The sequence below is a fragment of the Bos javanicus genome, chromosome 20, assembly GCF_032452875.1.
Source record: "Bos javanicus breed banteng chromosome 20, ARS-OSU_banteng_1.0, whole genome shotgun sequence".
In the NCBI taxonomy this organism is placed as follows: domain Eukaryota; kingdom Metazoa; phylum Chordata; class Mammalia; order Artiodactyla; family Bovidae; genus Bos; species Bos javanicus.
In genome coordinates, this window is record NC_083887.1 from 4,587,039 (window position 1) to 4,610,871 (window position 23,833).

At 52.6% G+C, this 23,833-nt stretch overlaps 1 protein-coding gene across 2 annotated transcripts in view; it reads left to right on the top strand.

The window, feature by feature from the left end:
• The window catches only part of ERGIC1 (endoplasmic reticulum-golgi intermediate compartment 1), a 114,224-nt gene extending 91,509 nt beyond the window's left edge, over window positions 1-22,715 (top strand). For both annotated transcript variants that reach the window (XM_061393223.1, XM_061393222.1), the window contains exons 7-10: window positions 2,053-2,113; window positions 6,914-7,014; window positions 9,741-9,863; window positions 20,841-22,715. In XM_061393223.1, the coding sequence (XP_061249207.1) occupies window positions 2,053-2,113; window positions 6,914-7,014; window positions 9,741-9,863; window positions 20,841-20,948 (393 nt within the window). In that variant the 3' untranslated portion in view covers window positions 20,949-22,715. The remainder of the gene's footprint in view (window positions 1-2,052; window positions 2,114-6,913; window positions 7,015-9,740; window positions 9,864-20,840) is intronic.
• The last annotated feature ends 1,118 nt before the right edge of the window (window positions 22,716-23,833 follow it).

Genomic DNA, 23,833 nt, shown 5'->3' on the forward strand with positions numbered 1-23,833 from the left:
AGTGTAAATAAATGCAATTACAAGAGAGAAGAGGGGCATAGGATTCTGGGCAGTGATATGGAGATGAGGGCAGGGTACTCCCCAGCTTGGAAAGTTGGGGTGGGCTTCCCTGAGGAGGTGACATCCAAGGTGACATCTAAGCCAAGGATGAAGGGTGAGAAGGACTTGGCCAAGCTCAGGACAGGGAAGTCTCATGGGCAGGGGCATCTTGCATGTCACCCCTCTCCTAGAGCACCCACTCTATAGCACGTCCAATCAGTCATTTTCATATAAAAGACCCTCAAGATCACTTTCAGAAAAAAAAAAAAAGTGGACCAGCAAGAAGTATCCATGACATCAGAACGGTGTTCTGTGCGTGAGATGCCAGAGGCTCATCAGAGTCAGCGCAGAGGGCTCAAAGTGTCACCTGGCGTGGGGAGCGGGGAGCTGGGTTTCAGGTAGAGAGAAACCCACATTAGATTTAGGAAGGTGGGGTCTGACGCGGGCAGGGGGCTGTCATAGGAAGAGCACCCACCTGCCTTGTGGAAGGTGAGGCGAGGCTGCAGGTGGGGAGATGAGGAAAGGGCTGCAGCCAAGCCCAGGGGACAGGAGGAGAGAGAAGAGGGACGGGGGACAGGAGGAGAGAGGGGAGGGACGAGGAGGGGCAGGGCCGGTCTTGCATTGCCGTCTGCTGCTGCAGGACACAAGGGCAGTAATAGCCTTCTACTTGCTTCTTATGATGGAAATAGGATTTTTTTTTTTTAATGTAAAATACTTAGCTGAGGATTTATCTACCTATTCATCATCCATCATCCATTCAACAAATATTTATTGAGCCCCTACTATGTGCTGGGTGTTCCACACATTGGTGAGGATGAGCCTGGTCCCTGCCTGTATGGAGTGTTGAATAGTCTAGAGAGGAGGACAGAAATTAATCAAATAATCATACAAACAAATGTCAGGTACGACCCCGACATGCGACGATGTGAGGGAACATTCTAGCACTCTGGCCTCCACAGCCACTGTCCTGGGGTTAGAAACCATGTCATTAGCTGGTCTCCGGGCACAAGGGACAAGACTTCCCGTGGCCTTGTTGAGAGTGTGCAGCTCTGTTAAGTGCTTGATGGACGTCAGTGGCCTGAGGCTGGGATCAGCGGGCGGGTCACCCACTGTCCCTGAGTGGCCCTTACTGTAGGAGCCTGTCCCCTCCGCCCTCTATGACCTCTTCCCTTCTCAGCCCTCATCCCATTCCTCTCTAGGGCCAAGCGAGCTCTGGTTCTCAGTCTCCAGGCCTACGTGTCTGCATGCGCTGCCTGCCTGGTAACTTCCCACTTTCCTACAAATCCTGCTGTCACTCCCCCCAGGAAGCCCTCCAGGAGGCCTACCCCGCCCACCCCCGTTAAGCATGCCCAGGAGGACAGAGTCCATGTACTGGGCACGCTTTGCCCTGCTTTCAGTTTTCCTGGAGGCTGACCTGGTTTCCCACTGGCCTCAGAGGAGAGTAGGAGGTGGCCTTCAGCCCCTGCCTGGGGGGACACAGCCAGGCCGGCCACCAGGAGGAGGCGTGTCTTCACAGCTCATGTGTGTTTCCCACCGCAGACAGGGTGGGCGCCTGCAGCCCTGGGCCCTCTCTGAGGGGGAGGTGGGGTCTCAGGAGGAGTGTGCTGACACCCACCTCTGCCCGTGCCTGAGTTTCCCATCTGCCTCCATGCTTGAGCCCTGGCTTGAGGTCAGACAGACCTGAGCTGGACTCAGCCACCTCTCAGCGACAGGACAGTGGACAGGGTTCAGTGCTTCTCCAAACCTCGGTTTGCTCCTGTAATGAGCCTGTGGTCCATCCTTAAAGGCATTAAATGAGACGACCCTCAGGACCCAGGACTGAGCGTCTCGCAGCGAGGGCTCAGAAGCAAGCTTGTGCCTCCTCTGTGCCTTGTGCCCCAGGACTTTCCGAGACAGACCGTGCTGGGTGCTCCTTTTACACGCGGGCAAGGTCTCTAGACCAGCTGGCACCTGGCCTCTCCCCTACCAGGCCCGAGCCTAGAGGTGCGGCATCCTCACTGTGCTTCTCCGCAGGTCCACAACGTCCACGGCGCTTTCAACGCTCTCGGGGGAGCAGACAGACTCACCTCCAACCGTACGTACTGCGCTCTCGCCCCGGGAACAGCTTTCTGCCCAAGCTCCCCAGGGCAGCGGGGAAGGAAGGGGGACGGGAGGGAGCGTTGACCAAGCCCTCGGTGCGAGCCACGCCGCTCAGGCTTCATTCCCCCGGTTGGCCTGTGAGGACGCGGAATTACCCCATCTGACTGAGAAGGGAGGAGGGTGACTTGTCGGGGCTGACGGGAGAGGGCAGGGGAGGACCTGGCAGCCGAGACACACCGTCAGCGCTCTGTGAATACCTGGCTGCCATTGTTATTGTTGCCATTTCATAAGTTATTGTTGTCCCATAATTGTTGTCGGTTGAGATGATCGCCCGAGATCCCCCAGGGAGTGCTGACACAGCCAGAGTTCGTCCTGGCTCCAGGTGGCACCGTGGGAACGTGGCTTTGGGGCGCTCAGCCTGGCCTCCTGGGCAGCCGCCCACCCCACCCCTCCTCCCGCTCGAGCCCCTCCCTGAGCCCCCTCCCTCCCAGGTTCCCCGGCACCTTGGCACAGATTAAAGAGTGTGCCACGTCTTTGCACACCAACAGATGAGCACACACACACACACCTACACACGTGTGTGCACACCCATGGGGCCTTGCCCAGAACGGGCCTGGGAGGCCTATCTGCTTATGTGGGTCTACCCACTGGGTCCTGCGAGACAGATTACCGGGACTGTTCTCATCTCCTCCCCTCAGTGCAGCTTTTCACCTGTATGTCTTTAATTATTTCTTGAGGTACATTTATAGGCAGACCTCGGAGATACTGTGAGTTTGGTTCCCAGTTAACCCAGTGAACTGAAGATCACAATAGAGCAGGTCACATGAATTTTTTGGTTTACCAGTGCATAGAAAAGTTACATTTAAAAAAAAAAAAGAAAAGTTACATTTACAGTACACTGCAGTCTGTTAAGTGTGCAGTGGCATCATGTCTTCAAAAATAATGTAAATACCTTAGTTTAAAAATATTGCCAACAAGTGTATCACCTGATAACACAGGGTTGCCACAAACCTTCAGATTTGTTAAAAAAAAAAAAAAAAGCACTATCTTTGAAGCACAATAAAGCGGAGCAATAAAATGAGGTGTGCCTGTACTCGCTGCCAAACCAAGCATGGAACTGGGATAATCCAAGCAAAAGAGAACTTCCCTCCATGACCCGCCCCAACAAATCAGGCTTCTCATTTCTCCGTGTCACTGGGCCCCCTTGTCCATGAGCAGAAGTCATTTTTCCCCAGCATAGAGCACAGTTTACTTTCTGATGTTTGGGCCTGGCATTGTAACCACAGTTAGTTTGCAGGTTTCCCACTGGTCATGGACACGGCCATCTAGCAGCTCCACCACGGTCTATCTCGGTGGACCGTCTTTTCATGGAAAACGTCTATTGTTTCTACCACAGTAATGCCTCTGATATTTACGGGATTTGCTTTACATCGGGATATTGCTTCCCGACTGGGTCCATGCCCACTCGTGCCACCTCCAGCAGCGTGTCAGTATATACCTGTACTTTCTGGTTTTCATGCAGATGTCTGGTTATAATGGAGGGCGATGATTCTTCATATGGTGGGGTCGTCATTGTGGTTCTGCGTGGGGGCAGCCTGCAAGGGGCCTGCCCGCCCCTACTTGCAGTTAGCCTGGACCCCTCAGCCACCCGATGCTGGAGGAAGATCAGGCTAGGAAGGGTATGTGAGCCGTGGAGGGTGTGGGCAGGAAGCCTTTCCTCCTCCTGGGCTGCTGATGAAAGCAGGGGAGGAACCGCCGGGGTCCGCCAGGCTCTCATTTCCTCATTTCCCAAGCCCGGTCCCCAGCCACCCACCACGTGTCACTCTGCTCCCACGTCCCCATGGGGGCTGCTTGTTATCGTTCGGGTCTCAGCTCGAATGCCACCGCCTCAGAGAGAGCCTCTCTGACCACCTGTGTACAGGAGCCACCACGCATGGCAGCACATGGTCTTCCACACAGACCACTGTGTGGAAGATGCTGGAAAGGGACTCTGTTGATGATCTAGCAGTGATGATGATGGCATTGTGGTGGCTTTCTTTGAAAGTGTCTCTGTCTTTTAGAGTGGCTGATGTGAGTTTTAGTTTTAGAGGAACTGATGTGAGGTCTGGGATTTGCTTACAAATAAAATGGGGGAAGAGGATAGAGATGACGCAGAATTGGACATGTGCTGTTCATGGCTGAAGCTGGAAGACGGGCGGGTACCTGGAGGTTCCTCCTATGCTTCCTTGTGACTTATGGTTGGATTTTTACAAAGATGTTTAGGGGGAGGAGGGGGCCAACAGGGCACAGGGTGTGCCTGGATCAGGTTGGAGCTGGCAGTCCTGAGGAGGGTTCTCTGACCAGGAGCCCATGCGGGTGTGATCAGGTGCAGTGTCTCCAGTGGACATTTGGCAAATTATACCAAAGACATTAAAACTGGTCACTTCCATTGAGTCATCAGTTCTACTCAAAGGAGAGTAAGCTAAGGAAATGAGAGTATGCAAGGATTTAGGAAAATAATTGTCATTAGATCATTGTTTATAAGAGTGAAAATGAGCCACAACATTGGTGCCTGGCCCCAGGGGCCTGGTCGAGCACATCGCAGGTGGTCTTTCCTGGGAGATGCGTGCAGCCGTGACAGTGATGTGTCAGAACCTTATTGGTGTTCAGGCAGCATGAGGTCCTTGAGCTCCTTCTACGTGGCCGGTGCTGCTCGAGGGGATATGGCGATGGATAAAACCAAGGCGGTAGACCTTATGCTGTGTCCCAGACTTGTCACAATGTCAGTGGTGTTCAGTTCTCAGAAGAAGGTTCTGTATGATTTGATTTTATATTTACGTTTGCTGCTGCTGCTGCTAAGTCACTTCAGTCGTGTCCGACTCTGTGCGACCCCATAGATGGCAGCCCACCAGGCTTCCCCATCCCTGGGATTCTCCAGGCAAGAACACTGGAGTGGGTTGCCATTTCCTTCTCCAGTGCATGAAAGTGAAAAGTGAAAGTGAAGTCGCTCTGTCGTGTCCGACTCATATTTAAACATAAATATATGTATAAACAGAAGTCTGGCAGTTTGTACGTGAGAGTACGAATATGATTTTCTGGGCAGGCTGGCTTTGTGGGTGATTTTAATTTTTTTTCTTTACAATCATCTGTGTTTTGTACAGACTGAACAGCTGTGATTTTCATGGGGCATTTTTACTCTCATCCCTTCAGATGTTTTTCAGGGGCGATGGGGATTTGGAGCACGGTGTTTCAGGTGTGGTGCTGGGGCTCCTGGTTTAAAATGCAAAGCCTGTGCCCCACCCCAGCCTCAGTGCGCAGAACCTTCAGGGGTGAGGCCCAGGTGTCTGCCTTTTAAATTCCGGGCGGCTCTAGTGCTCCAGACAATCTCAGTGCCAGCAGGATTGAGCAGAGTGATGTTGGGCTCTTCCTAGGCTTAGCCTAAGACTACAGAGCTTTTCCCAGAGTTTTAGAGGAGTCAGGTATCAAGACAGTTCAAGAAGCACTGCCGTTTCCTTACTAAGATGTCATATTGGCAGGAAGAGGCTGTGAACACCATCCACATCCTCTACCCATTTACAGAAGATGAGCCCGAGGACTCTGGACTGACTTAGCCAGGAGACCAGGATTAGAGCCCACAAACCTAAATCTCTGTATTTGTTTCAGCTGCATGGGCCCTGACCGGAGATTCTAGAAGGCAGCAGTAGAGGGATCTTTGAGCTTCTCCTCACATCCCAGAAGGCCCAAGGGAATGTCATTTTTCCCGGATGGTATTTAGCGGCTTTGGGCCAGCATTCTCTCAGCCTAGTGTTTGATTCCGGTTACATCATGCTTATCAGAAGCTGATTCATCTCTTCTCCCATTCATGGGTCTGACCAGTCAGCTTTCCATCGTTCATTCATTCAGTAGGCATTTGCCAGTGTCCACTTCGTACCAGGCCCTGCGCAGGATTCTAGGGACACTGAGATGAGGAAGGCTCAGTCCCTGCCCTCCACGGCCTTGCTCAACCAGCAGGGATGGCGTAAGAGTCTCCATGGAACAGGACACAGGGCCAGATGGAGGAAGAACTCATCTCTTATTAATTGAAAATGGGGAAAGAAATTAATCAGTAATCTATAAATGTGGTTCTTCTGGTTGGTGGCTTTTTCTTTTTTAAAATCTTGAACCCGGGGTACTCTTTCTGCCCCCTTCTGATGCCTATGTCAGAAGCTTTCTCTATCTCCTTTATACTTTAATAAAACTTTACGAAAAAAATAAAAAATAAAATCTTGAACCCATTTCGTTTCAAAAGTAACAAGTATTCAAACCAGACAAGAACGTGCACGGTGAAGTGTGATTTTTATCAAATCCTGCCTCCCCTGCCCCAAGGGTAAAACTGCTCGTAGTTTCTTAGGTATCTTCTCAGGAAATTCTTCTATGTATTCATGCATGTAGAGGAGTGAGTCCTCCTGTTCTTTTTGCTTAGCCATCCTCCCTTGGAGTCTTTTCACTTAACGGTAACCCCCCGGAGAGTGGCCTTTCCCAGCAACCCCCTCCTCAGCAGATGCCCTTTGGGGGACATTTGGACTGTTCTAGAATCTAGTCTCTGTGTCCAGTGCAGGAGTGCAGATCCTGACAGATGGAGCCTTGCAATCCCTGGTGCCCAAAGGGAGAACGAACGGGGGTTGTTTGGTGAAATCCTGCAGTCCCCTCTGACCCCTTCTCCTGCCCCCACCCCATCTCAGTACAGTTCCAAGCAGGTTTAGGATTGAAATGATGTGAAAAGACCTGCTGGCCGGGCCTTGCCCTTCGCCCGGCCTCATGCTGCTCTTTCCCACAGCCCTCGCCTCCCACGACTACATCCTGAAGATCGTGCCCACGGTTTACGAAGACAAGAGCGGCAAGCAGCAGTACTCCTACCAGTACACCGTGGCCAACAAGGTAGCGCGGCAGCTGCGTGCACTTGCGCCCTCTGCTGGCCGAAAGCAGCGGTCCGGCGTGATTCCCTCTGATTCCTTTCAAGGGGCCTTTCCTGAAGGGGTCATTTGCCCTGGGTAAAGAAGGGAGGCAAGTCTCAGAGTCAAGGGGAGGAAATCTAACTGGGAGATAGGGTGTGATCTGGTTGAGAAAGGGTAGGCAGGTAGCCTTTCCCAAAGATCTAGGGTTTGCAAACATCACAGCCATGTATCTGGCTCTGGTCCTTCAGACATGGGACCCTGATTGGTTAGCACACAACAGATACTCTGGCTTGTGGGGCACAAGCTCTTTATCCAAAATCGTGAGGCTCTTGAATTACACCAGATGGCTGTTGGTTAACTGGTATGTCCCAGGACCCCAACACTCAATGTCGTGGGGAAGTGGGCGGGCCTTGGTGAGAAGCAAAGATTAGTCAGAGCCCTCAGAACAGGGTGACTGACAGTGGTTTCAAGCCAAGACAGCCTTAGATTCCCCGGAGGTGACCCTACCATGGGACATGCATGCTTGAAGCCCATTGGTTGAAGTATCCCCAAAAGACCCCTTTACACTAGGTCCCTCCCTCTTTTTTTTTTTTTTTCTGTTCAAGGACCGCCCAAACCCCTCAAAGTGATATATTGTTTGGTGCTAATAATAGTAATAGTAAAAGTGAAAGTGAAAGTATTAGTCACTCAGTCCTCTCAGACTCTTTGAGACCCCATGGACTGTAACCCACCAGGCTTCTCTGTCCATGGGATTCTCCAGGCAAGAATACTGGAGCAGGTAGCCATTCCCTTCTCCAGAGGATCTTCCTGACCCAGGGATTGAACCTGGATCTCCCACAGTGCACGTGGAGTTTTTGCTGTCTGAGCCACCAGGGAAGCCCCAGGAGTAAGAGTAGTAGCTGTCATTTATGGGGAATCACCATGGGCTGGACATCATGCTCAGCTCTCTACTCCACCGTTTTTTTTCAGTCATCACAACAGGTCTGACGTTGGGCCTCTTATTGCCCCCGTTTTGCAGATTTGGCCACTGAGGCACTGAGAGGTGGTCCTGGAGCTATAAAGTGGATGAATGGGGATTAGAACCAGCTTCTCCAGCTCCAGAACCTGGTCTCTCGACCACATCACCTACTCAGTCTGAACGGGGGGCCCTCTGAGTCTGCCAGGCTGGGAGCCTCTCTTTCCCAGGGGGCTTGGGGTCCCTCTGCTTGGCTCCACCTGCACTGATGTGCTGGGGTAACTCTCTGGGGCGGAGGCATCCTGTTTCTTGGCAGGCATCTCACTGGAACCCTCAAGTGCTGACAGCATCTAACAGACGGGGAAGGCGGATGCAATCTGAGCAGAAAGCGTGTGGGCTATGGAGCAAACTTCCGGCTCAAACCCAGCTCAGCCGCTCACTCGGGCTGTGACCTGGGACAAATCACACAACTACCCCGTGCCTCAGTTTACTCATGTGTAAAATGGGGATGGTCCCCACCTCAAAAGATCACTGTCACATGAGGCAGTGCTTTTAAAACCACTGAGCCCACAAAAAAGGCTTTGGCAAGTGGTACCTACCGCTGCTCTGTTTTATTATTTTCCTCTGTCCCTCAGCTCTGGGCCATGACCCAGACAGTCACCCTGCCCCATCAGCTCTCCCAGGAGAAAGCTGATCTTGTTTTGCCCAAGGCTTCTTCCCCTGAGGCTTTGGCAAGGGCCCAGCGGCCAGGACTGTGTGTTCAGCTCTCTGCAACCTCAGCCCCATTCTGCCCTGTGAGCGAGAGGGGCTGCACCCACGGGGACTGGTGGCAGTCCAACAGAGAGGGCCGGTTTCAAGGTTGTCCCTGAGAAGCTTGGCCCTTAGCGTTTGGGGTTGAGGCTTTAGTTTGGTTTCCAGTTGCTGTGGACGAACGAGTCCCCCCGAGGTTTTCAGCATCCTGAAGTGGATGCACTGTTAATTCAGCCCCTTGGTATCCTTGGAGTCCCAGCCAGGGGCTTCTCCAGGAGTCTGGTGGTGGGGCTTTGCCCTTTGGCTTTCCAGTTCATTGTGTTCCTTCTTTGAAGAAGCCCCTTCCCCACATCTCTCTCACACACACAGTGCTCAGGAGGCCATGTGTAGCTTAGCCTGTCCCCTCCTCGCCAGGCCTTCCCACATCCCTGAGACACGGCCATTCACTCACGGGCCGCTCAGCACTCCATGTTCCTCAGTCACGGCACTTGCAGCGCTGCAGTGTGGCAGGTGTTTGTACATCTGCCTCCTTCTCCAGACTGTGGGCGCCTCTGGGGAGGGGGCAAGGTATTCTCACCTGAGGTCCCCAGCACCCAGCGCGGGGCCAGCACACAGGAGGGATGCTTGGTGAACAGCCACTGGATAAGCCAGTAGATTCTGCATGGCCCAGGAGCTGCAGGGGGAAATAGACCTTTACTCAGCCCACGTTGCAGTGGTCCTTCAACAGCTCTGCTCTCAGACGCCTCTATTTTGATTCTGGTGCTGCTTCCAAGGTCATGCCATCCATTTCTAAGCAGTCAAAGGGGTCCCAAATGCCCCCAGTGAGTGGTGGCCCTCCGGACGCTGATGGCAGAGCTTTGGAAGAAAGGGTGTGGGAGGAGGGGTCCACGAAGCCTGGCTTTGCGTGGAGGAGTAGGCTGCTGGGGACCCTGTGCAGTTACCGCCCTGAGACACGGTTGGAGTCTGAGTCTCGCACCCCACCCTTTTCTCTCCTTCCGCCACAGGAGTACGTCGCCTACAGCCACACGGGCCGCATCATCCCCGCCATCTGGTTCCGCTACGACCTGAGCCCCATCACGGTCAAGTACACGGAGAGACGGCAGCCTCTGTACCGGTTCATCACCACGGTGAGTGGGCAGGCGCCGCCTCCGAGAAGCAGGACGTGGCCCGCAGGGCAGGGTGCTCAGCCTGTCCACACAAGAGTGTTTAGAAATGTCCTCAGAGGTGCATCAATATCAATGGCATTTCATCAAGAAAATCTTTTCCAGAGGGGAATGCCACTCATTCATTTCCATCCCTTAAGCAATTCCATCTTTACTGTTCCTGTTCCTGATTTTCTCCATTGTTTTTCACTGTGGTGGAAATTATTCCTTAGCAAAGCTTATCCTTTCTGTGTAAGTTTTACAGTGAGGATTTCACTCATTCTTTTCAATGCTAGCTGCTGATAATGTCAGATTTTTTTTTCTTTCTTTCCTTCCGCCTATTCTCTTTTTTCTTTTTTGTCATTGTCTCCACTAAGTCCAGTTTTCTGTGGGGCAGTTTCAAGCTGATGTCAGCTTTCCTTGGTACTGACTATTTCTGTCAACTGTTCTATCCTGACTTCACATTCAAAGTGTCCTTGGGGTCAGAACAGCAGGGTCACAGTGCCCTGCCCCGGCCAGGAGGCCTTGAGAAGTTTAGTAAGCCAGAGGTGGTGGAGGTGGATGAGATGGTGTGGTGTTCCCTCCTTCTTAGATTGGAAACTGCCTTTCTGCCTCTTTGTACTTTTAATAATGAGAGAATTTTAAAAGAAGAGAGTTAGCTGTCCAGTCTTGGCTCTTTAATTTCCTGCTCTGACTTGGTCTGTGTTAGGACCCTGTTATTGATCCAGAAGAGACAGGACCCCACAATATGCTGGCTTGAAGGATACATGGGTTTTAGGTATGGTTAGATCCAGGTACAGATGTCTGGAAAAGCCCTCTCATCGTCCTGCTCTCCTCAGTACTGGTTTCATTTTCAAATAGAATTTACCGGTAGAAAGTGCCTCTTTCTCAGTAATTCTACCCCAAGTACTGGATGGAATAGCATTGTCATTGGCCTGGCTCAGGTCCCATGCCATCCTTGTGGCCTGGAAAATGAATGGTGTGCTCCAGTGGGCCAGCCCCACCCAGACTGCAAGGACAAAGGCTGCGATGGAGTGGGCTCCCCAGAGAAAAGTCAGAGGCCAGTCACTAGAAGAAGGAGGATGGGATGCGCGGAGGCCAAAGGCCGGATGGCCGCTACAGGCGCTCCGTCTCATCCTCTATGAGACAGGAATAACAGTCCCCACTCTTCCTGCCTCCCACGGCCTTGTGGGACTCAGAGCAGATCAGGAAAGGGCTGCTCTGCAGTTACAGAAAACCATGTGGATACAAAGGATGTTAAAAGTTTGGTGCTCATATGAGCCTCAAAATAGCCTTTTGCTGTTCTCTGACTCCATAAAAATTTGAAACTTCTCATTAGCCAAGGGTACTTAACATAAAGCTAAAATACCAGACACAGATTGGAAGAAGATATTTGCCCCACATACAAGAAAGATGTGGGGCTTCCTGAGTAGCTCAGCTGGTAGAAAATCTGCCTGCGATCCAGGAGACCCCAGATCCATTCCTGGGTCAGGAAGTTCCCCTGGAGAAGGGATAGGCTATCCACTCCAGTATTCTTGGGCTTCTTTGGTGGCTCAGATGGTAAAAAATCTGCCTGCAATGGGGGAGACCTGGGTTCAGTCCTTGAGTTGGGAAGACCCCTGGAGGAGGGCATGGCAACCCACCCCAGTATTCTTGCCTGGAGAATTCCCATGGACAGAGGAGCCTGGTGGATTACAGTCCATGGTGGCTCAGATGGTAAAAAATCTGCCTGCAATGGGGGAGACCTGGGTTCAGTCCTTGAGTTGGGAAGACCCCTGGAGGAGGGCATGGCAACCCACCCCAGTATTCTTGCCTGGAGAATTCCCATGGACAGAGGAGCCTGGTGGATTACAGTCCATGGGGTCACAAAGAGTTGGACACAACTGAGCAGCTAAGCACAGCCCAAGAAAGAGGTATGCTTCAGAATTTATATATCAAAAAGTTCCTAAAGGGAATTCCCTGGTGGTCCAATGGTTAGGACTCAGTACGCTCACAGCTGTGGGCCCAGGTTCAATCCCTGACTGGGGAACAAGGATCCTGCAAACCACATGGTGTGGCCAAAAGAGATAAAATTCCTACAAGTCAATAAGACAAAGTCAAGTGATCAAAAAGAAAATAGGTAAGGACTTGACTGCTGACAGAAGAGACCACACTGAAAATGGAAAGATGCCAAGGTTCACTAGAAACCAGAGGAATGAGATTCAAAACAGCAAGACCCAATCGTATGCTATCAAACTGGTAGAAGGATGGGCCTGCCCCATAAGGACTGGGAGGACACGAAGCAGGAGGACCCACATATGTTCTCTGATGTGAATGGGCTCAGCCACTTGGATGGAGATGCACTAACCCTTTGGCTCCAAATTAGGGAATTTGAGCAGGTGATTCTACCCAAGGCCCCACGGGGTAGCAGCCCAAGTAGGTCGTGGCACTGAGTCTTAGCCAGTACTCCTACTGCAGGCCCAGAATAGGACAGAAGCGAAGACGCAAGTCGGCACCCCTGTGTGGACGTGGTGTGCATCTCAGAGGCCCTGGGGTCTGCAGCCTCGACACTGGTGGAGAGATGACCGTGCCCACACCTCGCCATGGGGTCAGGAGGCTCTCCTGGCCTGCTTTCTGTTTGCTCCTGCATTCCTGACAGCTGAGGCTCTGAGTGTTGAAATTTCTTGCCAAGTGGCTGAGAAGTGAAGTGACTTCATTTATTTGCTAAATAATATTTGCTAGACTTTACCCTGTGCTGGGCAGCAGGAACAGTGAACTAGACACAGTCTCTGACCTTAGCTTGCTTCCTGGCAGGCCAGGGAGATGGCTGAGCCCACAGAGCTGCAGTCCGGATCAGCCAGGACTCTGATGTGGACCAGGCACTCCAGTGACAAAGACTCTTCTCTGTTGGGAAAGTTCAGAGAAGGACACCTCAGGATGGGTCTTGCAGGGTGAGGAGGCGTTTTCTAGGCTGGTGAGCAAAGCCGAGAGAGTCTCAGCAAAGGGAGTAGTGTGTGCTGAGGCGTACAGCACAGCGTGTCTTGTGGAGGCCTTGTAGCTTCTTTTGATGGGGAAGGACTTCTGAGAGCTGGAGGTCCCCCAGACCCGCAAGGCACAGGCCTGACCTGCATCGCCTGGAGGCCTTCTTCTCTTCCCTTTGGCCACCAGTCGCTCATCCACCCCTGCCCTGCCCACCTCCACCTGAATGGGGACCATTCTGCAGGGTACCTCCTGACATCATTAGCCTGCTGGGTTTTCTGAGGGCCCCATGCTGCCATCTTGGTTGCCATGGCAACTGTGGGGGTCAGTCCAGTGCGAGCCCGCCGGCTGTCCCTGGCAGATGGCGTCATTGTGGAGCTTCAAAGACCCCTGTCACTGGGCGGCAGATGTGGGATGACGCTCACACGCAGACACACATGTACAGAGACCTCCAGGAGCCCTCGCTGGGCAGGGTGGGGCCAAGAGGGAAGTGGAGGCACCTGCTGTGACTTTTCTTTCTCTCTTTATAAAATCAGACACTTGTGTGCAAAGCCCCCGAACCCCCAAAGGGGGCCTCTGCAAATAGCGCCTCAGAGGGGCTGTTGAAGAGGGGACTTAAGCCAGGATGTCGTCATGTGGCGGCTGTGTGGAGGCAGCTGTGGGTGGGCTGGAATGAGGGGTGGGTGCAGTCCGGGGCGGCAGAGTGGGTGTGGAGCGGAGAGGCAGGTGGGACCTCCCCGAAGCATTCTAAGTAACAAAGCCCTGGCTTATTCAGGGCTGCCCCTCCAGGCTCTTATGGTCTACAAGACCTGTTCATTCTCAGCCTGAGCAGAGGAGGCGTCCTCCTTCCGGAATTCTCCACCAGGCTGCCCGAGGGTCCTCTCTCTGGATACCCGGAGAACCTTGTTCAGACCGCTACCTTGTGTTGTTCCAGAAAATTCCACCACTGAGGGAATAAACAGATGGTGTTTAACAACATGCAAGCGATCCCCTTTAGAGTGCCCCCTCCCACATGCACACATTTGTTCCCTACCTCGCCACTTGCCAAAGCCCCTTTTTGGAGATGGCCTTCAAGTGGGCAGTGGTGACAGATTAGATGGCTTTGGAGGTGTCACATTGCTTTCCTTGTGTGTTTTATTCTACTTGGGGGGAGCAACCAGAAGTCACCAAGTATATACCAAACTGGGTCAGTATGGTCGTGAGTTTTTGTCCACCGGAAAGTGGCAGCTGTGATGACACGTCCCCGTTGGCCAGCAGGGATGGCTGAGTTAGGTAGCATCCTTGACCTCGTGATGCTCCTTGCCAGTGAAATAATCCCCCAGTCTTTTGATTGCACTTCATAGCTGCCAGGCCTGAGTGTGAGGAGTTCCAGGTCTAATTCACCTCTTTGTTACCCACATCTAGCACGGGACTTGGCCTGGATACAGGTGCTCAGAAATATACAAGGGACAGCTGCTTAAAGGAGTGATCATAGAGCTGCACTTATAGCAGCTACTGGGTACCAGGTAATTTTACAGTCATCTCCTTTAATCCTACTAGGAGCCCTCCAAGATAGATGGTATCATTCCTGTTTTATTTGGAAATTAGCTGAGGCCCTGAGAGGTAAAGAAACTCTTCTAAGATCACACAGCCAGAATATGGCAAGGCCAGGACTTTGCCCTCCAAACATGCCTCTGTCGTACCCTTCCCCACCAGCTTGGGAGCCTGCAGTTTCCAAAACAAAGACTCTCAAGGATGTCCCAGCTACAGAACCCCCAGAAGCCACGGAGCCCTTAATAAGACACCAGGATCATCTGATATAGTGACTTCTATCTTGGGACTCAAGAAGAAATATTGTAGCAGGAAACAAGCCAATATCATGAGCACGTGTGGGAAAGTCACAGTCACGCCTGTGTAGACGCAAGCAAGCAGGCAAGCTGTCCGTCTGAGGCTGGTCAGCTGCTGATGTGCAGGTCTTCCTGCCTCTATCCAATTACTTCTCACTCATCTGTTGGGCACCTGCAAGGATTTTTCCATTGACAAAAGGCAGCAGGTGCATGGGGTGGGGGGCACATGGGATGGTAAAAGAACAGAAGCTGAGAGGAGAGAAAACTGAGGAGGTTTTCCATCTGAGACTGTGTGCTGGGGAAGGCCAGCTTGGCGGCTGCACTGCTGCAGCAGCCGTCTCAGAGCCTCGCTTCTCTCCCGCTCGGGTGTTCCTTGGTGCGTCTCTCTCCCCCGGAGGGTGGGCTCCATCACCATTCCTCCAGAGCGGGGCTAGCACAGCGAGTTATGAGGCGGTGTGAAACAGCGAGCCAACACGGGGAGGGCACACGCCTTGGCTCACAAGAGAGTTTCCGTTACCTGAGGAGCAGAGCAGAACCCCAAATTAGCTAGGTTATTCAGGTCTGGAAATGGGTTAAAAAACAAAAACAAAACCTTCAGTTCGGGTCCTTCCGGGCATTTGAGCCAAGTTCGTTCTTCCAGAAGGTTGTGCACCAGGCCCTAATTGCTCCAGCTGGGTCTGGAACAGAAGCGCCTGGCACTTATTTTCTAGGGCAGGTTCTGACACAAGGAAGGAGTATTAGAATGGCATGGGCTACGTTGTATAAACCACACTTATTTTTACAGCCCCACAGCTTCTTCATGAACTTCCCTGACAGAGACTTCTTACCTCAGGATATCTGATATGTAAGACTTAACAGAGCTGAGAAAACAAAATAGAAAGAAACCATCCATTAAAAAAAAAAGAAAGCCATCTGTACGTGCAGATGAGGACTGAGGGGAGCCTTCAGGTCAGGGAGAAGCAGGTGGGAGAACTGAAGAAAAGCAGACCCCCTGTAGCCTCCCAGACCTGGGTGTTCCTCCCGCTTGCCCACTGGGTATAGCTGTGTGACTGTGGGCAAGTCATTCCGTCTCGGAGCCTCTGTTTCCTCACTATGAAAAGGCACTCAGCCCGTTTGCCCCACCACTTGCCACGATGGGGTGGGAAAGCAGAGGAAAAGTGCAGTCTCGGCGCTGGCACATAGTAGGTGCTGAACAGAGGGGGCAGTGATGGGGAGGGTTTGGGGTTCTTGTGTTTTTGGCATTAGCACATGACGTGTGGGATCTTAGTTCCCTGACCCGGGCTTGAATCCACACCCCCTGCTTTGGAAGCCCCGAGTCTTAACCACTGGACTGCCAGGGAAGTCTCCAGGGTGCTGGGTATTTTGCAGCTGCAGCCACTGTAAAAATGGCAAGGAAAGGGCTCCACTCTCTCCCCCCAGCCCCCTGGAATAAGGGGCGCAAGTGGGAGGTTCGGCAGGCATGACCCCATGGCTGGAGATCACCACACCCTCTCCTCCCCGCCTCTACTCCCACCTCTCCCAGCTCCAGTCATCAGCTTCCCTTCCGCGACAGCCCCCACCTCTCTCAGCCACAGCCTCGGTGTTCTCATCTGAGGCTCCAGCCTGACTGCCGCCGCCAGCATTTGATGGGACTCTGATTCATTATTTATTTCCTCAGACTGTGCCTTTTCCCCGAGCCCTGCAAGCTGGGCTGCCTGCAGGAGCAAAGTGAACGAACGGTTCCCAGGCACTTCCAGCGGTACATCAGGCAGCTGGACAGAGCCTCCTAGTGGACCCCGTTCACAGATGAGAGAAACTGAGGCTCTGGGAGGTCCACTGGCTTTCCCAGCCAGGGTTGCAGAGCTGGGAGCTGCCCCCAGGAATGCTGACTCCGGAGCCTGGTGGAACAACAGAGGGATTCAGGCCACCAGCCAGTGTGGTTGGAACGTGTCCTCTTCATATTATAAGGCATCAAGAGCCATGAATAAAATGTCAAGGGAACACACACGCTCCTTCTTCTTAAGGTAGACGAGCTGACTTCATTCTCCCCACAGTGGAAGGGCGGGCAGCTGGGGGAGCCACAGGGAGGAAGCGTCAGCCTGAGAACAGAGGGGCATTATGGATGGCTTCTGATGGAAGCAAAGGAGCGTGCATCTCCCAGACTCACTGGGGCCTCCGTACTGAACTGTCCTCGTCTCCATTTCTGGAGCGGGCCTGCTGACCTGAGCGGGCCTGCTGACCAGAGCGGGCTCGCGTGTGCCTGCTGGGGTGGCCACTCCCAGTTCAGCAGCCCCACTCTCCCCTTCCCTACCCCCACCCCCGAGGTTGTTCCCCTGCCTAAAGGTGGGAGATGCAGGAGGCCAAGGGAACAGGCAGTCAAGGGGGGGTGTGTGACACAGGCAAGCCCATAGCAGTCCTGACATGGGAAGGGATGGGGATCAGCCTTCCTGTTTGTAAAAATTAGGAAACTGAGGCTCAGGGAGCGATAGGAGCAGCCTCCAACATCCTGAGTCTGTTCCTCCACCCACCAGCCCCTGGCCCACACCTGGAAGAGCAAGTTTTCTTTGCCCCCTGCCTGGGCCATGGAGTCCTCCTCCTCCTCTCCTTGGGACATTGATTTATTCATTCATTCTCTCACTCCTCCTCTGCTCTTTCTCACTCCCTCCTTTATTCAGTGAACATGTCCTGAGCCTATGTAGCTCCGGCTCTTCTGCTGACTTCTCTCCCTGGGGCGTTCAGGACAGCGAGCTTTAAGCTGTAGAGTTGGGGTAGGGCATGGGGAGTTAAGGGGCGCTCCTTGCCTGGCCCAGGCCTGGAAACAACCTCTGTGGTCTGCAGTGCTTTGCCTCCAGGCGTGTTCTTTGTGACATGCTTCTTGCAAACCTGTTTGCACCTGTAGAATGGACCTTCAGAGGGCTTGGGACCTGAGCAACTATAAAGAACCTGCCTGCAGTACCTGGGACATCCTCACCGCCCTGTCCTTCCATAAATTGCCTTGTCCTTTGCTTAAAGAGTCAGGTAGAGAATGGAAATTTAGCCCCAAAGACCTGCTCTGGGGAATAAGTGATATTTTATATGTTGTTCTTCTTAGACTGGGTCGCACAGTCGGACACGACTGACGTGACAGCAGCAGCAGCAGCAGCAGGCTTAGAAAAATCTCAGATCTTAGCAACAAGGTCGGAGCCTTCCAGTCAATTGGAAGGTGAGATGAGGTCCCATTTACTGAGCACCTACTAAGTGCTAGGCATTCCAGAGGCATTGCCTACAATACAATCATTGGCAAAGTAGGAATGCTTTGCCCATTTTGCAGATCAAAAAACTGGGGCCCGGGAAGGCGTTCTCGTGCCGAGTTAAAAGGTGACAGCCATGAGACAACTCGGCTTCCAAAGGCCAAGCTCTTCCCGCTGCCATAGCCAGGAAGGCTGCTGCGGGCTCCTCAGTCCTTATCTCCCCACCTTGGCCGTGTACCGTGAGGAGGCTCACGCCTCCCAGACTCCGCACCCAGAGGCCCGGCTCTCCCAGCTCTGCAGAGCAGCAGGCAGGGGAATGAGTGTCGTGGACATGATTCGCTTCGTTTTCCTTCGTGTTCATCTTGAGCCCTGTCCCCGCTCCTTGGTTAGGGAGATGCCAAGTCACCATGCTCCCTTCCATGAGGCCTTTATCTCAAGAGCTGGATCCGCCTGCTAACACGTGTGGTTGGTCATTCCCCCCAACCATCAGCCAGGTCTGGTGAAGCCGTCATCTTACCACCAGCAAGGGAGGGCCCAAGTTTGAAGGCAGACAAACCATCTGGTGCAGCCTCATGGCCGCATTTGCATTTCAGACATAGAGACCTCCTGGGGATGAGGGTCATGGCCACGCCTGACCACCCTCTAGGACGAGTGCAGATGTGGCAGGCTCCTGGTGCTGGGGCTTTCTGTGGCCACCATCTGTTGAAGTCCAGGGAGCCCTTCAGCCTGGGAGCACCCCAAGACCCTCTCCTCATGACCCCTGCCTCACCTCACCCCCTGTGGATGTGTGGAGGTGGGGCGCTCCAGCAGACCAGAGGCAGAATGAGGAAAGCGGGGGGCGGTGGCCACGTCAGGCAGCGGCTAGATCCTCTCAGCCCCTGAGGACCGTCCCCCTGAAGACGCCAGAGGTCCCCCTCAGTTGACTGGTGGCCAGCGCCTGAGTGCACGCAGGGTAATGGGGCACAGGGCTGCAGCAGCAGTGGATGCCCACAGAGCCTGCCGCGCTCCCAGGCCTCAGTTTCCCCCAGCTCTGCGTTTGCTCCCGTGCCTCGGTGCACGTGTTGTCTCTGCTCTGGGCCAGCCCCGTGAAAGCAGCTCAGTCTGGGTGCCAGGTGTGTGTGAATCATCACACACACAGGCTCCAGAGTGTGCAGATGAATATAGATATGTGTGTGTGGTTATTTTTTATTTTTTTATTATTTGCTCCATTGCACTTAAGTCACATTTTCCTATCCTCTGATCCAAGCTCTAAAAGCTTTTTGTGGTATAAAATTGCCCATCATCTGATCCACTCTACCGAAATAACCCAGCTTCCCTGCCGTCATCTTCCTTGAAAAGGGGCCCTGCGTCATGCTCTGAGGCGGGCAGGGAGAGGCCTTGCCCGCTGAAAACACTTCATAATAATCCCCCCAGCACCCCCATCCTCCTCTCTCCCTGGGGGGCTGCTCCGGTTTCTGGGGCTGTTATTACTGGAATGCCAGCTGCTTGCTTACAGCTCATCCATACAGACCCGCTCTGTCTGGGCCTCACAGGCCTCCGCTTAGCTCATCTGGTGGAAATATAATTTCAAAAATAAATGCTGGTGCGATGCACACTTGCCTCTTGCCTCCACTGTGTCTCCTGGCCTCGTCCACGTGGCACCGAGGACCCAGGAAGGCGCTGCTGTCTCCCAGAATCCTCCAGTGCTCAGCGCCAGGGGCCTGCAGGGCAGCCCAGCGTGGCTTCTCCTGAGCCCCGTGGTCATTTCCCTGCTTAAATGTGGCATGGGGGGAGAAGTGAGAGCTCGGGAGGCAGAGACTCGGCTCTGGCATACCGTTGCTATGTGACCTTGGACAAACTCTTTCCCTCTCTGGACCCCATGGGTACATGAGAGAAGAGGTGCCTCCCTCCAGGGCATACGGCGTGGTGGGTAACACTGGTTTTTATGAATGGTTTAAGTATGTCTTTAGGGAAAAAGTACATTTAAAGTTTCCTTACAAATCTTTTAGGCACTTTGGTTTCTTTGATAGCCCCAGAAAGCACTCATAGGTAAGCCGGAACATTTTGAGGAGAATGTAGCATTATGTTGATGCGTCACAAGTAGGAGTCCTGTCAAATTCAAAGTGAGTAATTCTGTGAGGTGGGCTGTTCATACCTGGGAAGCAGCCAAGGGCCATGTTTTGAACTCCAGTTTGGTTCAGATGGTAAAGAATCTGCCTGCCATGCAGGAGACCGGGGTTCAAGCCCTAGGTCGGGGAGATCCCCTGGAGGAGGGCATGGCAACCCACTCCAGTATTCTTGCCGGGAGAATCCCATGGACAGAGGAGCCTGGAGGACTACAGTCCGTGGGGTCACAAAAGGAGTTGTACACAACCGAGCGACTAATACTTGTGACTTTCACTTTTCAGCCACTAAATGCTGTGTCATTGGGCGAGTGACTGAGTGGCCCTGTGCCTCAGTCTCCGCGGCTGCACTATGGTTGTAAGAGTAGTCCTTCCCTCTAGAGCTGGCTGGGGGTTCAGCGAGGTGGGCACATCAGCATTCCAGGCCTGGCACAGAAGGGTGTGTGAGTGCTGTCTGCTTTGCTGTAGTTCTTACCTTACTATGTGAATTGAGGAAGTACAGACATACAGGTGACATTCATAACCAGCCCCTTATGACAGCAGTTGTTTTTTTTTTTTTAATTATTTATTTGGCTGTTCTGGGTTTTAGTTGCTGTGTGTGGGATCTAGTTCCCTGACCAGGGATTGAACCCCCACATTGCAAGGAAGGCAGATTCTTAATCACTGGGCCACCAGGGAAGTCCAATAATTATTTTTATTATTGTTTTTACTTGAGCTCTGGATGTGTTCCACATCCCACTGGTTACCACGGGGTGGACATAACGGGTCAGAGCGTCAGTACTTGCTGAGCTCTTCATCTTGTGATTTAGGGAGGTCTGGCCATTGCTCCCTTCCCCACTGACCTCTGACCATTCCCCCCACTTTCAGATCTGTGCCATCATTGGTGGGACCTTCACTGTGGCCGGCATTCTGGACTCGTGTATCTTTACAGCCTCGGAGGCCTGGAAGAAGATCCAGCTGGGCAAGATGCATTGATGACCTGCCCGGCCCCACGGCCAAGGACCCGGGAGACCACCAGCCCTGCCCTGCACCCCGTCTCCTCCTGCCCTCTGTCTGGCCCAAAACCTGGCTGTGTCCCAAAGTGGGGGTGAGGGGAGGGAGGGGGTGGCTCCTGGGTTCGACGCTACCTCTTTTCCCCAAGTTTAATTTTAGATAAATTACACTGCCTGAAGTTGGGGCACCCCTTTCTTTCCCTGAGGAGCCCCAAGACCAGAGACAAGGCCAGGACAGCTTGGGGACACACTCCTGGGAGAGGTGCAGTCCCTTCCCTGTTGGGGGGAAGCCCAGACCCATGCCGATCAGCTCGCAGCCAGGCTTTGACAATCTCGCAGCCCTCACGATTTGGTCCCACTGGCCACTTGGGTTCTCTCCTGGGCAGGCAGCCTGCAGACCTGGGCTCCAGGTTCTGGACAAGGCTGCCCAAGGGCACCTCCCACCTGGCTCCTTCAACAAAGTACGGTACTTCCCAGGCAGGGCCCTGAAATGTGGCGCTGTAGATGGAGCCTTTGCCTCTGCTCCATCCCTTCCTGCCTGACCTAGAGCCCAGGCCTCAAGGCCCTCTCTCCCATGCCTTTCCTTTCCTACCCAGAAGCAGAAGCCCAGTGGCAGGGCAGCAGCCTGCGTAGACTCAAGTCTGCCCACTGGTCACTGGGCGCTTGGCGACTTCCCCTTCCTCTCTTCATCTCGTTCCTCTGCACCCCTTGCCAACGTGCCTCAGCCCCCATGCTGTGTGGCCCCAGCATGGCTTGGTGGAGGGGCAGGCTGTGACTGGGAAGTCATCCTTTGAGGACTAGACATGGTTTGTACATCGATGTCCAGATGGGAAGCATCATTTTCTGCGACCCTAAAGTAATCATGTCTTGGCCTTTCCCAGATGGCTGCCAGCCGTCTCAAAGCCTTAGGTGGGAGAAGCCAAGTGGACCAGCCTGTCTCCCATCTTAGCACGTCCACCTTGGGCTCCCAAGGGTGCACAGTGCTTGGACCTCTCTGAACCCAGCTGTGGCCCGCCTGCCCCACCGAGCTCCCCATTAGCTGGCCACACAGCAACTCAGTCCTGGTTCCTAGAGTGGCTCCACTGTTTCCTCATTGGCTCCTGGGTGGGCCCCCACCCCACTGCTCCCCCTTCTGCTTCCCCTTTAGTCCTGGAAGGGAGGAGCCATGGTCCAGGCACGAATCCCACCCAGGGAATTTTAGGTATGCCCCTCTGTCCCAGGGAGAGAGCTGCCCACTGTTTTCCATTTATATCAAGATTGTTTGCATACTTTTGTAATTAAGGGGAGTGTCCAGTAGAAGGCATTTTTAAATTATCTCTATGGATGGTTCAAGTCTCTGCCTTTTGTGATTTTTGGCTCTAGATTCCAATTAGAGAAGCTTCCCTTTGCATTTGAGTTGATGGAAGTAAGTGTAAACTGTATTTGGTTATTTCTGGTATCTGTGGCCACTCAGATGGATTTTTTTTTTGCATTCACTTCCCCCATTACAAAAGGAGTCCCTTGGGTGTGTGAATATGTGTGCCTGTGCAGAGTGGGCAGGGCAGGGTGGGGAAGTGTGTGGCATGCACGTGAATTGAAATCCCACGTTGATGCATTAAAAAAAAAAAATCCTTGAGGACATAGGGGATGTCAGTTTCCTATGGAAGAGACACCTCTGACTCATAAGGAAAATCTCAAGGGAAAAAAAATGTTTTAGTTCTTTCCCCACTCATTGGGTTCAAATAGATTAAAAGGCTGATTTTCAGAAACATTGCTGTGTGTTACTTTTGACTTGCTTATGGTTGGGTAGCCTGGAGCCTGGGATCGTAGTCAGAATGGAATTTCATTCTAGAGGAGAGAAGCTGGGAAATATGGGGAATATCTGTGAGCATGATCAGAAAGTCAGGAACCCTTGGATTCAATCTTCCTTTATTGAATCCCTACAGAATGTTCCGCAATCGGCTACTTTCTTTCCTCTTCTTTTTTTGAAAAATTTATTTTATTGAGGTATTTGAGCTTGATTTACTACACTGTGTTAACCCGATCTACTTACTTTCCAGTTGCATAGCCTCAGTTCAGGTCCTTAACCTCAAGGCACTGTTGCAGAAATTAAATCTATAGTTTGTGCAAATAAATTATACTGGATCAGAACGAGCTCATGTATGCAGGGAGTGGTACATGGTAAATTTTCAAAAACAGTACTTGTTCCACGTAGGTATCCCCAGATCAAGTAAGGGAGACCCCTCACCAGCTGTAAAAAAGGGACTTGCATGGACATTTGCCCTTCCGCTGCCCAGTGCTTCAAAGCCTTCTCTGCACAGACATGGATGAACATATCAGAGATGAGTGTGAGAGCACACCAGTCTGCAAGAGACTCTTCACTGACCCTCTCTATTCTCTCTTTAACACTGTGTGTGACATTTGAGTTATTGTGACACTCAAAGCTAGTGACCAGGAGTATATGCCCACCGGTAGTCAGAGGTATGGGCTTCCCAGATGGCACTAGTGGTAAAGAATCGGCCGCCAGTGCAGGGGTCTCAAGAGACGCAGGTTCGATCCCTGGTTCAAGAAGATGCCCTGGAGTAGGAAATGGCAACTCACTGTAGTATTCTTGCCTGAAAAATTCCACAGACAGAGGAGCCTGGCGGGCTATAGTCCATGGCTGCAAAGAGTCAGACACGACCAAGTGTACACACAGACAGAGATGTGTTCCCAAACCTGTTTGTGCCAGTTGGGCTTTGTGCTGTAGTGATGTGACTTAGTTAACCAGTGAAATACGATCAAAAAATGAAAGGATCGAGGAAAACTAAGTTGAATACTTTGGAGAGATCTGGCAAAGGTGAGTTGCCACCCCCTCCTCAAAATGCCTCTGAACTCAGGGAATACCCT